At 42.3% G+C, this 17,416-nt stretch overlaps 1 protein-coding gene across 14 annotated transcripts in view; it reads right to left on the bottom strand.

Annotated features, from left to right (window-relative positions):
- AP3B2 (adaptor related protein complex 3 subunit beta 2) overlaps positions 1-17,416 on the bottom strand; it is a 128,647-nt gene that overhangs the window by 71,072 nt on the left and 40,159 nt on the right. For all 14 annotated transcript variants that reach the window (XM_073618954.1, XM_073618955.1, XM_073618957.1 and 11 more), the window contains exons 2-6: positions 13,113-13,188; positions 12,953-13,027; positions 12,444-12,539; positions 8,088-8,248; positions 2,786-2,852 (exon numbers count right to left, since the gene is read on the bottom strand). In XM_073618954.1, the coding sequence (XP_073475055.1) occupies positions 2,786-2,852; positions 8,088-8,248; positions 12,444-12,539; positions 12,953-13,027; positions 13,113-13,188 (475 nt within the window). The remainder of the gene's footprint in view (positions 1-2,785; positions 2,853-8,087; positions 8,249-12,443; positions 12,540-12,952; positions 13,028-13,112; positions 13,189-17,416) is intronic.

Here is a 17,416-nt window from a genome sequence, read left to right as displayed (position 1 = left end):
TAATCATTTTTTTTCTCTCCTCACGCTGACAGTGCGAGGAGAAAAAAAAGCTGATCACCGACTTATGTTAAAGGGACATCGGTCCCGAAGAGGAAGGAGGCACATCTGCCTCATCTGTGCCTGCCAGTGCCACCTGCCAGTGCCCACAGTGCCCAGCAGTGCCACCTATCAATGCCCACAAGTGCAACCTATCAATGCCCACCGGTGGTGCCAATCAGTGCCACCTAGCAGTGCTGCCATCAGTGTAAGCAATCAGTGCCCATTATTGCCACCCATCAGTGCCTATCACTGCCACCCATCAGTGCCCATCACTGCCACCTGTTATTGCCCATCAGTGCTGCCTCATCAGCATACATCAATGAAAGAGAAAAATTACCTGTTTGCAAAATCTTATAACAAAATATAAAAAAAATATACTTTTTTTTTTTTTTTTTAAGAATTCGGGCTTTTTCATATTTTTTAACAAAAAATAAAAACCGCAGAGGTGATTAATTACCACCAAAAGAAAGCTCTATTTGTGGGGAAAAAAATAATAAAAATTTCATTTGGGTACAGTGTTGTATGACCCCGCAATTATCATTTAAAGTGCAACAGCGCTAAAAGCTGAAAATTGGTCTGGACAGGAGGGGGGTTTAAGTGCCCAGTAAGCAAGTGGTTAAAGCCACAATGTGCCACAAAATGATGCTTCAGCTTTTTCACCATTTTTATATATCTCCACACCACACCTTATGGGCATTGGCTCCACCTCTAGCTGTCCGAAATGTGGACTTGTTCCAAGCTTTCTGGGTGTGCCCAAGATTAAAAGCTTTTGGCATTCAGTAGTTCACATCATCCACATGATTGGATGATCACAATCATAATCATAATCAGTAAGTGCGGTGGATCGAATTCTCCTGCAAAGTGAACAGTCCATTTGCCCTAAAGTAAATCAACCCTAATGTATGCAAAATTGTCACTAAACCCACATCATAAAAACTACCAACAAATGGTGTATTACATGCTGTTCATACTCACTCAGTCACTATGAGAATCTTTTTCTGTATTCTGCTGCAAACCTGGTTGATCGTGCTGCTCTCTATCTCCACCTCCTGTCCATGACCCCAATTCACCATGGCATTTTGCAACTGTAGTGGCAAGTCTGCACATGCTCAGTTTTCAGTGCGTTTCTATGCTGAGCATTTCCTCCCGATCACATCTGAACAGCCCATGTGACTATAGAGTCACACATGTGGGTGTATACACCGCTCCTAAATTGCCCCAAAGATGCTGCTTGCAGGACTTTTTTTAACGTCCCGCAAGCGCACTGCTCCAGTGTGAAAGCCCTCGGGATCTGCCCATGTAAACAAGGCAAGTCTCCTCGCTTAAACTGACAATTGCGCGGTCGTCCGGTGCTGTAATCAAACAAAATTGATGTCCTTTTTTCCCGTTTTTTATGTTTTGCGCTATAAACAAAAAAGAGCGACAATTTTGAAAAAAACAAAACAAATTTTTTTACTTTCTGCTATAAAACCTTTTCCAAAAAAATACTTAAAAAAATGATTTATTCATCAGTTTAGGCCAATATGTATTCTACTACATATTTTTGGTCTAAAAAAATCGCAATAAGCATATATTGATTGGTTTGTGCACAATTTATTGCGTCTACAAAATAGGGGGTTAGATTTATGGCATTTTATTTATTTTATTTTTTTTAAATAGTAATGGAGGTGATCAGTGGTTTTTAGTGGGACTGTGATATTGTGGCTGACAGATCGGACACCTCACTGACATTTTTTACACTTTTTTGGGAACCAGTGACATTATTACAATAATCAGTGCTAAAAATATGCATGTTATTGTACTAATGACACTGGCAGGAAAGGGGTTAATATCAGGGGCGATCAAGGGGTTAAATGTGTTCCCTCAGTGTGTTTACTAACTGTATGGGGGACTGTATAGCAGAAAGACAGGATCTGTGTGATCTCCCCTGTCAGAATGGAGACTTGCCTTGTTTACATGGGCAGATCCCCGTTCTGTCACTGCGGGGAACGATCGCAGGTGGCTCCCCCGCTGGCCAATGGGAGCATGTGCGTGCCTCCGGCGGCACATGCCCACCCACAAAAGCGAGTTCCCGCGCCGAGATACAGCTACACCAATTTGCGGGTACGAGCCACCTTGTCCCCGGTATAATGATGGCGGCTGGTCGGAAAGCGGTTAAAGTGGATATAAACCCTCTTCTATAATCAGTGAACAGCCTCAGATGATACACAGAGATGAAACAAATCTCTCTACATAAGTTTTACTTGTATATCTGCTGTGTTTCCCGTACTACACTCTTTAGAAAGTGCAGATCATGTTACAAATCTTTCTTTCTCTTCGAGCAGTGGGTGTGGAGTCTGGGCTTAAACCGTGTGTGAGCCAATTGGAGGAAAGGGACACACACTCCCACTCCACATAGGCAGAGGAACGAAGGAGCATGCAGAGCTGTACTGTGAATAGACAAGCTATCTGCTTATCCACCTCTCTTGACACAACTTTTCAGCTGCTGTTATCTCCTGTGTTGGGAACGGAGAGGAACGGAGCAGCAGAAAGACATGGCACTTAGAGCTTTGGAGAAAGATAAGTAAAACTACAGATATATGTGCCTAGGTCAAATTTTATGAATGGGGTTTACAACCACTGTGTGTACATGGTAATATTCTCAGCTATTTGGAACATTAAGTTGAGCTGATGAGTTTCAATGTATAAAATACAACTATTAATAAAGGCGAATATACTATCAACCATATAAAGATGTTATACTTACTGTTGTTTTGTCTGATAACAGTTTCTCTATTACTTCAATGAGCTGGTCTTTCTGGTCTGAGTCCAAGCTGCACACAGGAGAAAATGAGTAAAAATCTAAGTAAGGCTGAATGTACACGGGACTTTTTAAAACCTCCCCTGGACGATTTAAGTTGACAAATAGTTACCGACGATTAAAAACATCAGTTTTGCCTTTACATGCCGCGTTTAGGCACGTTTGCGTTTAGGAGCGTTTTTAACAATTTTTTTTCAAATAGTTAAAAATGTATCTCCATTAAAAACACCTGTAAACGAGCTAAACGTGAGTTACCGCGTTTACTTGCGTTTACAAGCTGTTACAGGCATTTGGCGTTTCAAATGCCTCTGAACATCCGGCCTGAACGCATTTCTTTGCTTTACAAAAAATGCTTCTACACTCAACTGCCTAGAAACGACTATAAACGACCCTGTTTACATGTACTGATAAGATAACGTAGAGGAGGGTTCAGGGGCAGCTGAAAAAAAACGCCCAACTGCTCCTAAACGTCCGTTTACCAGCAGCAGTGTACATGAGGCCTTAGGCCTCTTGCACACAATACTCCTGTTTGAGCATCTACTTTTTCAGAAGATTTTTCTTTTTTGTATGTATTTGCGCGCATTTTCGCGCATATGCGTCTGGCAAATGTGCACGCATTTTCGTGCAAACTTATTCTCGCATTCTTGTTCTGCAGTATTTAAATGATCATTTGCACACAATCACGTGTATTTGTGCGAATTTGCGCACATGAGCCGTAAATTACTGACCAAAAATGTTGATTTTTCTATTTTAATTTTACTGAAGAATGCACGGCTTTTGTTTATGCGACTGTGTGCATAGGCACATTACAATTAATGGGCTGTACTTTAGCTCAGTAAAAAAATAAGCTGTACTGAGCATTTTCAAGGTGCAGTGTGCAAGAGGCCTTAGAGAGAAAAGAATTATGAAAAGGCCATGTCATGCCAACAACTTTGTAGCAGAGATTTGGAGCAGCTACAAATATCCATAATTACTTTCTTTAGCATTTAGTAGCAGCTACAATGCTGCTAAATGGAGCTACAAACTGATGCATTGCAGTTACACTGGATAGCATGAATAGCTACTGAAGCTGAGGATTGTAGCTTATTCCAGTTGTTTTTTTTAAAAATGAGTTGCTCAGCAACTTAGCTTCAAATGATTACAATCACAACAAAACAGACATTTCAATGACTGAAATTCAATTTTTTTCCCAGCAACAGAAGCACTAAGAAGGATGACTCCGTAGTTATAAATTGCTGTGTGACATAAGGAATAGAAAACAATATTACAAACATTGGCAAAAGCTTCCTTGCTTGTACCCATATTAGAAAAAAAATGCTCCTTGTCTATATTATGAAAATCAATAGATCTTTAAACAAAGGTCACGTTAGAGCTGCACGATTCTGGCTAAAATGAGAATCACGATTTTTTTGCTTAGAGGATAGATCACGATTCTCTCACGATTCTTGCGGCGTAACATCATCCTTCACATTAAAACAAAAAAGTTGTGCTAACTTTACTGTTTCGTTTTTTTTTTAATTTATTGAAGTGTATTTTTTCCCAAAAAATTGCATTTGAAAGACCGCTGGGCAAATACAGTGTGACATAAAATATTGCAGCAATTGCCATTTTATTCCCTAGGGTCTCTGCTAAAGATAGATAGATAGATAGATAGATAGATAGATAGATAGATAGATAGATAGATAGATAGATAGATAGATAGATAGATAGATAGACAGAGAGACAGACAGACAGACAGACAGACAGACAGACAGATAGACAGACAGATAGACAGACAGATAGACAGACAGACAGACAGACAGACAGACAGACAGACAGATAGACAGACAGACAGACAGACAGACAGACAGACAGACAGACAGATAGATAGATAGATAGATAGATAGATAGATAGATAGATAGATAGATAGATAGATAGATAGATAGATATTCTCTAATGTTTGGGGGTTCCAAGTAATTTTTTTTAGCAAAAAATATTGATTTTAACTTAAGAAAGAAGTGTCAGAAAAAGATTTAGACTTTAAGTGGTTAAACTTCCTGCATTTACACGTTGTTTAAAACTTGGCAGATTGCCCAGGTTATTTGTTTACACAGAGAAGTTTATCACTTTGATCTAAGAAGGAAGTTAGTTACAATGTTTCAAGTTCTAAACTTGGCAGACTGCCCGGATGTTTTCTTTTGACAGCTGAGTGAGCAGATAATCTCTCCACTTGTTTAAATGAAAGAATCGGCAAACTCTGCAGGAGAGATCGTCAGGGGAGGTGAATCGAGATCACGATTTTTTAACGATTAATTGTGCAGCTCTAGGTCACGTTAGGAGCAACATAATGGCAGATTTGTGCTATATAAAGAGTCAGTCTACCCAAATCTGATATTTCCCAAAGTGCGGAACGGACTTGCCGATCACGTGACCACTGTGATTTTCTCTCACAATGGCCACAGGCTCGGGAGCCCATCCCGCCAGCTCTCAATCATACTGAGAGACTGATGGTTGTCTCTGACCGCTGTGCTGGAAGCAAGCACAGAGCACAGAAACCTTGGCTGTCCATGAATACATATGTGTATTGTGTGGGCAATACAACCCACCCTCTTTGCCAGCACACCATTAAGCTAAGTGGGTGACAAGAGGTTAAGCAAAGCATAAGGAGATATAAAATGGAACTAAAGTCAGAAAATACTTACCTCTTCTTCAATGGTCTGACCCCTGTAAGGTCCCTCATCTTCTTCCTGGCTTCTTCTGGGTGCCGGTCTTTGGTTGTCTTGATTGGCCAGCACAAGATGACTTTACTCCAGTACACACTCAGGAGTGCAGGTAATTCTAGCACAAAGGCACTATGGAGCAATGTAAACCGAGCTGCACATGTGCAGTTCAATGTACATTCTACAGAGGATTGCGAACAGGCAGGTAGGTGTATTTTATAGTTTCAAATTTACTTGATTAAAAAGAAAAGATATGCTCTAAACTCATATTTGTTTTAAACCTCATCATAATAAAGAATGAAATAAAATATTGGTATGATAACCACACATATATCAGTGTTAGCTTTTAAACTGTTCCATACCAATCTCACCTGTGCGGCATTTCCACCATATTTGCTGCTATTTATGCTGCGTACACACAAGCGGACTTTTCAACCGGACTGGTCCGAAGGACTAACCGACGGACTTTCGATGGACTTCCAACGGACTTTCTGAATAAACGGACTTGCCTACACACAATCACACCAAAGTCCAACGGATTCGTACGTGATGACATACGACCGGACTAAAATAAGGAAGTTGATAGCCAGTAGCCAATAACTGCCCTAGTGTCGTTATTCGTCCGTCGGACTAGCATACAGACGAGCTGACTTTTTCATAGGAACTGGGTGCGGCGGAGTTCCGACGTAAAGATTTGAAACATGTTCCAAATCTAAAGTCCGTCAGATTTTCGACCGAAAAAGTCCGCTGCAGGTCCGATGAAGCCCACAGACAGTCAAATTGTCTGCCGGACTCGGTCCCTCGAAAAGTCTGCTCGTGTGTACGCGGCATTAAAGTGAAACTTTACCCTAAAGGGGAAATTCAGCTTTATGCCCCCCCTTTCCTGTTTTTGGCACCTTTTTTTAGGGTGGGGGGACCGATTTCTGCTTTGACAGGTACCTGCTCCTACTTCTGGTTGGATCGCAGTGGCAGTTCTCCCCCCGCAACCTTCTGGGACACATCACAGGTCCCAGAAGGTGGCAGGACCATTCACAAGGTGCAGCGGGGCTCGTGTATGCGCAGAGGGCAGCCAGTCGTGAAACCACAAGGAATCACAGCCAGCTGCCCACAGTAAAAATGCTGGTGTTGGGAACCAAAAGATCGGTAAAGAAGGTGATTGTGTGGTTCAGGTGATTGCGGCACTGGACCCCTCGACAGGTGAGTGTCCATATAATGAAAAGTAAGCAGCTACAGTATTTGTATCTGCTGACACAGAGCGAAGAACCGCTTTAATAAGGTGTGCCCATTTGCCTCTTACTGAAACATGCCGATCTGATCCACGGCCAGCTTCTGTGTTCAGCTCTGTATTTTTTCTGTGCCCTAAGTATTTAGCCTTAATTTGTCCTTCTGGTATCCTTCTGTTCCAGTGCAAGCCCTCTGATTGCTTCTGTCGTTGTGTGGTTGCACCCAGCATTCTTCTGATCTATTTTTCTTTGTCTATCTCTAGTCTTGAGTGTCTGTCTGCTTTTCTGGCGACCTTCTAGTCCCACGCTATTTGCTAAATTTACTTCAGAGTCTGTGTGATTTTTTTCTAACAACTTTCTAAGAACGTATCTGTTGTCTTATCTGGAGTCTGCTTGTGTTAGTCCCTATGTTTCTATCTCTCTGCTGTACACCAGCGAGGGCTGCAGCCTGAAAATGTCAACTACGCAACTCGATCTCCACGGGTAGGAGTTTTTGGAGGTTACTGGTAGGCGTTCTAGAGAAAACCAGGTATTCTCAGGTCCTACTTCCTAATGGTGAGCCATTGCCACCCACTAGTGACACAATCTCTAATCTATGGCTGTTTCTCTATGTATCCTAGTTATCTTGTTTCACAATTATCACATCGGTTTGATCCCTAGTCCTGACTGGCTTCCCTCAACTAGCATTTGACCCTCCACATTGCTTTAAATCATGATGTTGTCTATGCCTTACTTGGATCCGGCACTAGTGTTAAAGCCCCCTAAACTTGACCAGCTATCTCTTGCGGGTTCTGACATCAGTGCTAGCCAGAAACAGTGGTGCAGTCTGTAGCAACCACTCAAGTATGTTTGCTTAAAAAAACCTGAAGGTGTGTGTGTGCGCACATGTATGTGTTTATGTCACTACCTTTTTCCATATCCCTGTACACTGATTTCGCTAAGAAACATATCTAAAAATGTTTTGAATTTAGCTACACTCCCTGTTGACTCCACCAACTATTGAAGGGAGTTACACATCCTTACAGCTCTAACTGTAAAGAACGCCTTAACATTGAATCACCTCTCCTCCAACTTCAATGTGTGCCGGCATGTCTTCTTTAGGTTAAATAGTTTCCTCTCAATCCTAGAGTCCATATGTAAGGAGTTTTATATTGGAATCATATCCCCCTTAAGTGCCTCCTGTCCAGGGAGAATAAAGTTTAATATTTATAGTTGTTCCTCATAACTGAGGTCCTCCAGCCCCCCTATTAGCTTTGTTGACCTTGATGTGTTTGTAAAACAGATTAGGTTAGACTGATTGCATGCAATAACAATAATCTTGTTACCTATACAGCTTGGGTATAGCATGTGCTGCTGTTTTGCGCACATAGGGAGACATGTCAGAAGCTGCCTCTTTTATTGCAAGCATCATAATGGGTACAATGATTGGCACACGGATACTGGAGAGAACACGGAGAGCACTGGCTCGGATCAGTTGGTTGGGGTCCTGCAAAAGAAAACATAATGCTTCTTATCTCATTACTAATTCCTCTTTTTATCAGCACAAATATCAAATAACGATAAAAATATGAAAAAGGTTTTAGCAGGAACACAAGGTCACAGTTCCTGATAAATAGACATTTGCCTCATGACATTTAAATTATTAAATAATGTCAGCTTGCAAGCAGAAGGGATAGGCTTGATTCCAACCCCATTTTCTTTCCAACAATGAACCCCCCCCCCCCACCTTTCAGAATGTAATTAGGGAAATTACAGGGAAATCTGATCTTCTTGTTACAAAATGTCTTAATTACATGGCAAAAAGTATTCAATATCCTTTCAACTTATCCTTTCAACTATTTTTTGTAAGCACAAAGGTGCCCATAATGTGTGGATTGGGCTACCTGACCTGGCTTAAGCTGTACCACCAAAATCTTTGTTAGTCGAATGTGAAAGATTGAGCTTCAAAGCAGAGGTTTTGAACTGAAGAAAAGACACAACAGCAATAATCATTAGTTAATCGCGTTCTCTGACAGCTGTTGTAATTTTAATGTTTCTCCTTTGCTCCATTGCAGTATTCAAATAGTAAACTTCCTAACACAGAACAATTATATTTAAAATCCTGTAATTTGCCTGATTGATGGACTATACAGTTATGTCCACATATATTTGGACACAGGCACAATTTTAGTTTTTTTCAGGTATTTACCAAAACATTTTCAAGCTAGAGTTATATAATGAATATGGACTGAAAGTGCACACTCTCAGGTTTAATTAGAGGGTATGTACATCCAAATCGGAGGAAGGGTGCAGGAATTACAGCTCTTAAGAATAGCCATCCCCCCTTTTTCAAGGGACCAAAAGTATTTGGACAATTGAATCAAAAGTTGTTTCATGGCCAGGTGTGGGCTACTCCTTTGTTAATTCTTCATAAATTAGGCAGGTAAAAGGTCTGGAGTTGATTCTAAGTGTGGTATTTGCAGTTGGAATCTATTGCTGCAAACCTACATCATGTGTTCAAAAGAGCTGTTCATGCAAGTGAAACAGGCCATTTTAAGGCTTCAAAAATAAAATAAATCCATCAAATCCATCAGAGAGATAGCAGCAACATTAGGAGTGGCCAAATCAACAGTTTGGTACACTCAGAGAAAAGGAGAATGCACTGGTGAGCTCAGCAACATAAAGAGTCCTGGAGTTACACAGAAGACAGCAGTGGTGGATGATCGCAGGATCCTCTCTATGGTAAAGAAAAACCCATTCACAACATCCAGACAAGTGAAGGACACTCTCCAGGAGGTGGGCATATCATTGTCAAAGTCTACAATCAAGAGGAGACTTCACGAGAGCAAATACAGAGGGTTCAACTCAAGGTGCAAACCATTCATAAGCCTAAGTGTAAATTTGCTGCCCCCTCAAAATAACTCAACACACAGCCATTAATGTCTAAACCGCTGGCAACAAAAGTGAGTACACCCCTAAGTGAAAATGTCCAAATTGGGCCGAAAGTGTCAATATTTTGTGTGGCTACCATTATTTTCCAGCACTGCCTTAACCCTCTTGGGCATAAAGTTCACCAGAGCTTTACAGGTTGCTACTGGAGTCTTCTTCCACTCCTCCATGATGACATCACGGAGCTGGTGGATGTTAGAGACCTTGCGCTTCTCCACCTTCCGTTTGAGGATGCCCCATATATGCTCAATAGGGTTTAGGTCTGGAGACATGCTTGGCCAGTCCATCACCTTTACCCTCAGCTTCTTTAGCCATGCTGTCAGGGTTCTTACCTTGGCAGGCGGGGCGCCCGCGGTGGTGTGCGTCAGGGTGCGTCGGCGCGCGTAGGCGCGCGCTGGCGCGCGCTAGCGCGCGCGTTTCTGCGGACCTCGCCGTGCGGGCTCCTCGCGGCGCCGGTGTGTGTGTCCGGGATCGTTCCACTGTGCACGCCGGTGTGCGGGGGCGCGCGCGCGGGCGCTGGCGGGCGCGCGTGCCTGTGTGTGCCGGGGCGCGCGCGTGCACGTCGTTTGGCGCCAAAAGCCCTATTTAAGCCAGTGAGTTCTGGTGACCAGTGCTGCCTAATCAACAGCTAGTAGTTCCAGAGCCTGACCGTGTACCTTGTTTGTTCCTGTTATACCTACTGACCCGGCCTTGTCCCCCGACCACTCTCTGAACTCTGCCTGCACCGACCTTTGCTTGTTTGACCATCCGCTTGCCTGTTCCACTGTACCTCTGCCGTCTGCCTGTTGCCAAACCCGGCCTGTCTCCTGACCATCCATCTGCCTGCTCCCTGGGATCCTGTCAGCCTGTCTGCAGTCTTCCTGCCTGTTGTCCAGCCTGCTCTGCTCAGTGAAGGTGCTCCAGTCTACTCAGTCTTTGCTACAGTTAACCCTGTGACACCCGGACAGCAATACCTGAACAGCCATACAGGCCTTCATACCACTCCGTACTGTTGTACCCCCTGTTTACTCTATCAGGGGGCCGATAGTCGGAGGGTAAGGGAGCCTACCCTCTGCCCGACAGGACTCGCCGGTCTGGTAAGTAGGAGCCTGATACATGCAGTGGTCATTTTGGGAGTGTGTTTGGGGTCGTAACACTAATGAGTCACATGACACCGGGAGGGAAAATAGCTAATTGGGCCCAATTTGGACATTTTTACTTAGGGGTGTACTCACTTTTGTTGCCAGCGGTTTAGACATTAATGGCTATGTGTTGAGTTATTTTGAGGGGACAGCAAATTTACATTGTTATACAAGCTGTACCTCACTACTTTATATTGTAGCAAAGTGTAATTTCTTCAGTGTTGTCACATGAAAAGATATAATAAAATATTTACAAAAATGTGAGGGGTGTACTCACTTTTGTGAGATACTGTATATGAACCTAACTGTAAGTGAGGTCTAAACAATTTGGTGCAATCACTTTTTCATTTAATGGTAACCTACAGAACAAAGTTATTTATCTAATAATTGTTCTTTTTATTTTCCCCAAATCTGTTAAACACTGTTAATTAAACCTTAATTTGATATTACACTATATAATAACACAGAGTCTAAAGCGATCCATGTAGAGTACAGTGAAAGGGGTCACCTAACTGCCCACCTCCCCTGCAGCATACGTTTCGTTGCTCCTGCGCCAAGTCACACGCTCAGCAATACACAGAAGTGCTGGGTATTGTGCTTTGCTCTCAATGACTGTACAGATCAAAACAGGAGGGTGAAAAGATCAGTATATTCTATTGAGGAGGTGGCAGGAGGGATTAGTTGAGTGAGCCTTTTATGGCTCATTCATACCATGTCCACTGGCTGATCTGCATAGCTCAGCCATTCTCAACCAGGGTTTCTCTGAAGGTTACTAGAGGTTCCCTGAGCTGTGGCTGATTGACCTCCAATTTGATGGTCTAGGGCCAATGCCACTTGGCAGAGCCAGCTGCTTGACATCAATGATCTTTTTAGTTGTCTGTAAGGGGGGAATTGTTTCCGCTGGCCACAAATGTAAGGGGCAATTTTCTCTCTGACCTCCAATGAATTTTAGCAGGGTTTTTTTGAGACCTGAAAAAAATGTAAAGGGTTCCTCTGGGGAAGAAGTCTCCAAACTGTGGTCTGTGCTTGCCTTTTTTCCAGCCGCCAGAGCACTATTCTTCCCACTGACACCAACAAGGGGGCACCATTCCCTCCATTGACACCAACAGCGGGGAACCATTTCTCTCACTGACACCAACAATAGGACATTTCTCCTTCCACTGACACCAGCAATGGGGTACTATTCCTCCCACTAATACCAATGATAGAGCACTATTCCTCCTTCTACTGACTACAGGCACCTTTTTTTTTTTTTTACTCCCACTAATGCTGGGGCATTTTCTACTTCCACTGGCCACTCTGGCCCCCCCCCCCCCCAAGTCTGAAGGACAGTAAACTAGCCCTTTGTTTAGAAAGTTTAGAGACCCCTGCTCTGGGGTAAAAATGAAAGGCTAGCATAGATCCGCGCAAGGATACATAGAAAACAACTGTGCAATGCATTGTAACAATGCATGGCCCTTCACAACACACACCATGCATGCATTATAGGGAGCATAGGTTGGGGTAAACAAACTCTTAACCTACAAAGGAAAAAGCAACTGGAAGAGGGTAAGCAAAAAAACATGCTAGTAAAGATTAAAGAAGTTCAGAACTGAGTCCCGATGTTGGTGACATTATTGATGCTTAACCAACCTTTAAGCCTCTCTGAAAGGTGGAAATGGAGAGAAGAGCCAGATCCTGTTGCTCCTCAGCATAACGAACCAAATAGACGTAAACCAATTTCTTCACCTAAAAAACAAGACATATAAGCTCTTAATTTAGGGTGTGCTTGACTAGACTCTTTCTAACAGCTTAATAGGACATTCGGATACATTTGGAAAATGGTTTAATTTACAGTGATACGCCCTTGGTATCAGAAGAAGAAATAATGAAAAGCCAATATTACTTAGGGATTACAATAACAAAAAGTAATACAACTAAGCTTACAGATAAGAATTTTTTATATCTTGTACTCCTTGCCTCCTATTGCCACAGGATATGTTTTTGTGCGTCTCTCATTTTTCGCACTAAGTTGATGTTTTCTCGTCTTCTCCATGGTATCCAGACATCTGTGAGCATACACTGACTATCCCTGTACTGCTGTGTATTGTCATTGTGTGACATCTGTCAGTAAGTGCCACCATAACCTTTTTTCACCTCACCTCAATATTCTTACAGGCCACGTTTTTCACAACAGCTGGAAATAAATCCGATGTATTCTTTCCTCGTGCTATCATCTGTGAAAGATAAGAAGATAGTATTATTTTGCTAATCTCAGCACATGATAATGTTGTCACACAGATGAAGAAAAGAACAACTCACAGCAACAATCCTCTTCATGGCCTCCAACTTCAGGGAGTCCTTATTACTGTCCAGCATTTCCTTCAAGTCATCGTGTCTGCAGAATGAAACATAAACCATTTTACACACATTTTTAATATATATGGAGTTTCATGTATAGTGTTAGATGCAAACGTTTAATTGTGTACAAAGAAGAATTACAGCCAGTGATATTTTTGGAATTCTAGGGGTATTGTTATAAAATAGTGAATGTGACGCTCACAAATAACGACAGCAGCTGTATCTTCCTGGTGCAAAGATTGATTCCCCTGCAGATGTGGTCTTACATATACATTGCCATAATCAATATATATATATATATATATATATATATATATATATATATATATATATATCCTACCTGCTCAATTTCTACATAAAACACCATGAAGTGTTTTTACTCAACATAAAGGATAAAGACCACCCCAAGTCTCATCTTCCCTACTATTGCTTGAGTAGGCCATCAGCAGCTTGCTCTATTAGTTCAGATAAATCCCTTCTGTCCTCAGTATATGCTTAGCACTATAGTATGTAAAATAAAACCAAAGAATTTCCAAGCTCAACTTACCAACCAGCCTGCGACCAACCGAATTTAACCTGCCTAACAGTATGCATTAAAAACAGGGGTTTAGTTGCACACATTTGCAAATACATGCATAAGCTGCAGGCCACGGCAAGGCACCCTGTATCCTGCAGACCCTAACTCTAACTTTGAAGAGTCTCCACAGTGGGAGCACATGGATTCTAATTTCACTAGTAAGCACACTGTTAGGCAGGTTAATTCGGTTGGTCACAGGCTGGTTGGTAAGTTAAGCTTGGAAATTCTTTGGTTTTATTTTACATGCGTTTGCCCTTCTAGTGCTCCTTGCTGTGAAGACCAGTTATAGGTGGGGGCAGTGACCTTTTTTTGTATTTCTGACATATTAGTCAGGCAACGCACTGACACCTTTGCCGCCATTGTGCAATTTGCTAGGAGTTCAGTGTGCTCCTGCGCCTTTAAGGAGGGTTGGCCTCCCTGCAGTCATCTGCCCTTCATCTATCCATTAGAATCCATGTGCTCCCACTGTGGAGACTCTTCAAAGTTAGAGTTAGGGTCTGCGGGATACAGGGTCCCTTGCCGTGGCCTGCAGCTTAAGCATGTATTTGCAAATGTGTGCAACTAAACACCTGTTTTTAACGCATACTGTTAGGCAGGTTAATTTGGTTAGTCGCAGGCTGGTGGTAAGTTGCGCTTGGAAATTCTTTGTTTTTTTTTTTTTTTACATGTGTTTGCCCTTCCAGTGCTCCTTGCTGTGAAGACCAGTTATAGGTGGGGACAGTGACCTTTTTTTGCACTATAGTATGTACAATATTGGTATGTAAATATCATCATGAAAATTTCCATTTCAGAGTCTGCAGTACTATTTGCAAAGATTTACAAATATATAAAGGCAGAAAAACCAGTCAGACTTCTAGTTTAATACCTGGCTTAAAAAGTAACCATGTTTTCAAAAGATAGTCCTAAAGTCCATAATAACACAGACTTAAAGTGGTTTTAGAGCCAAAACCTTTTTCTACCTTAATGTATTCTCTGCATTAAGGTAAAAAAATGTTTCACAGCTTGCTGTCCTCCTCCAACTCCCTAGTCGTAGTTATCTGAGTCCTCAATCAATCCAACACTGTGCATGGCTGGATCTCTCCTCTCTTCTCTTCCTCTTAATACAGGCACCCGGGTAGTGCCAATGGCTCTTGCTGCTGTCAGTCAAATGCTGTGAGGAGGTGGGGGGGCGGGGCCAAGAAGCACTGTGTGTGTCTATGGTGTGCGGCTCCATAGACGCGTACAGCTTGGGATCAAGCACGCACGTGTGCCCCCATAGCAAGCCACTTGCACACAGAAAAGAGGAGGAGCCAAGATCGTCTGTGTTGGACCCCAGAAGAGGAGGATCGGGGCTGCTCTGTGCAATACCATTGCACAGAGCAGGTGAGTAAAATATGTTTATTATTTTAATTAAAAAATACCTTTAGTAACACTTTAAGGCTGCATTCACACCTGGGCGTTTTGAATCGCAGGCAGAATCGCTGTGATTCTGCCTACAATTTCAAAACGCTCTGCTAAAATGACAAATCGCAAAACACGAATTTCAAATGCCATCAATTTTAATGGCACCTAAAAACGCGGTGCGGTTCTGCCGTGATAAATCACGCTACAAATCGCATCGTGTGAAGCTTGTTGCTCAAATAAGGATCAGGAGCTTCACTGCGGCTTCACAACCGGTTTCCTACTGCACATGTGCGAATCCCGCTGCGCTTTCCCAGTGGGCTGGCTGCGGCGGGGGGCCGAGCTTCTGGCTGATTTAGGAAGTGGGAGCAGGTACCTGTCAAAACCAGGTACCCACTCCCCCCCAGAAGGTGCCAAATGTGACACCGGAGGGGGGGGGGGAAGAGGCAGACAAGCAGAGCTTCCACTTTAGCTCCGCTTTAATATTAATTCTCCTTTACGTTCATGTTTAGTGGGTAGTTAAGGTAGCCAGGATTACCAAATAATACTCACTCTCACTCCTAGGTCGCATGTTGTTTAGTACAACGGTACAGGAAGGGCTCTGAGACTCTCCGGTAGAAGCTGCTGCCATTTCTATGTTCTATATGGCTTTGGATCCTCTCTTGCTTCATATCAATTGCAAATAAGCCTACTTGAGCAGGTAAAGTAATGGGAGGAAAACTACCCTACACTTTTCAATGCTTGAGCCAGCAACTGGTGGCCCCATAACAGCATGGTAGAAGGCAGACAAAAAGAGAGAGGATGAATTTTCAAGTCACCCTTACTAAGACCCTTTTCTTTGTCCTTTGCCCCAAGTACAACTACAGGGGTTGCATTGGTGGCAACTACATCCTTGCTGGCAGCTAGCATTTGCAGGTAGAGAGGTCAGTAATAGATAACTACATACTACTCTCTTGACAAGTTTCCTTTAAATTGCCTGTGTGGTGTTAGATATCTAATTTCACTGGATTGTCTGCTCTGCTGTTCTTCCTAGAGCAGCCAAGGCTCCCTAGGATTCCTCCAAAGGTTGCTAGGGGTTTCTTGAGCAATGAGCAATTTCTGCCTCTTAGATAAGTAACTGACAATAATGTTCTTTTCAGATTATTGGCGTCAGTGGTTACTAATCTGAGAGGCTGAAATTGCTCACTGGTCAAGAAACCTCTAGCAACCAATGACTATGTGAGTCTTCCCTGTGACCATCCCACTAATATACAGTGAGCTATAGATTTAGTAATTATTAACGAGGGTTCCCTGAGACTGGAAAGTTATTTTAAGTATTCATCTGTGTTAGAAAGATTAAGAAAGGCTACCCTAGGGAGTGTCTAGGTTGGATTCAAATGAAAAAAGAGTTTGGGTGAATCTATGAAAATTTCAGACATCCAGACTCACATTAATTTGGTAAGAACTTCAGTTCATAAGTTATCACCACATACTGTAATAAATGTTTTAGTGGACTTCGGCATGAATTGTTCAGCTTTTTTCCTGTGCATTTACAGTAACTTTTTTTCTCTTTTTACTGTACATTGCATGTGATATAAACCAGTTTGGAACTGAAAGTGTTAACAGCCCTCACCCTGTAACTATATAATTTACACTTATGCGTGAAATATTCATCAATAGTCTCTGGTTGCACCAGGGTGAAAAAGAATGCCAAGCTGCTGATGGTAACCGAAGCAACCCTCGATCTAGCTTTTCCTCATAGTGACTCTGTTCACATCTGGTGACCCCATGCATTTGTCTAGTTATTGATGCTGAATAGCTCTTGTAATGGACCACACACACATTAAAACAGGAAAACACACACTTGGTAAAGACTAGAGTAACCATATGGACAAAGCAAGATGGGGACTGCAACAATCATTTTGTACTAAAGTCCCATTATTTCTAATGCTTTATATACTGTACTGACTCTCAGGATTCCAAACTAAATACAGTAAAACCTTGGATTGCGAGCATAATTTGTTCCGGAAACATGCTTGTAATCCAAAGCACTTGTATATCAAAGCGAATTTCCCCATAAGAAATAATGGAAACTTAGATGATTCGTTACACAACTATTTATTCATAAGTCCTTCAGTTTATAGTCCATATAAAAAGATTATAGCATGTGATAGGTTGTGTAACCATAAAATGTCCATCCACAAATGGCAGCCCCCACAAGGGGATTAGAAGCAAAATCCACCAGGAGCTACAGAGTATAAAAGAGAAGAGAGGCGCCTCTAAGTGTAGCGATACGGTTACTTTTAATGAAGGTACAACATTTACCAAC

The sequence above is a fragment of the Aquarana catesbeiana genome, linkage group LG03 (genome assembly GCF_042186555.1).
Source record: "Aquarana catesbeiana isolate 2022-GZ linkage group LG03, ASM4218655v1, whole genome shotgun sequence".
In the NCBI taxonomy this organism is placed as follows: domain Eukaryota; kingdom Metazoa; phylum Chordata; class Amphibia; order Anura; family Ranidae; genus Aquarana; species Aquarana catesbeiana.
Note: the sequence above shows the minus strand (reverse complement) of the source record. Positions and strands in the feature narration are given on the sequence as shown.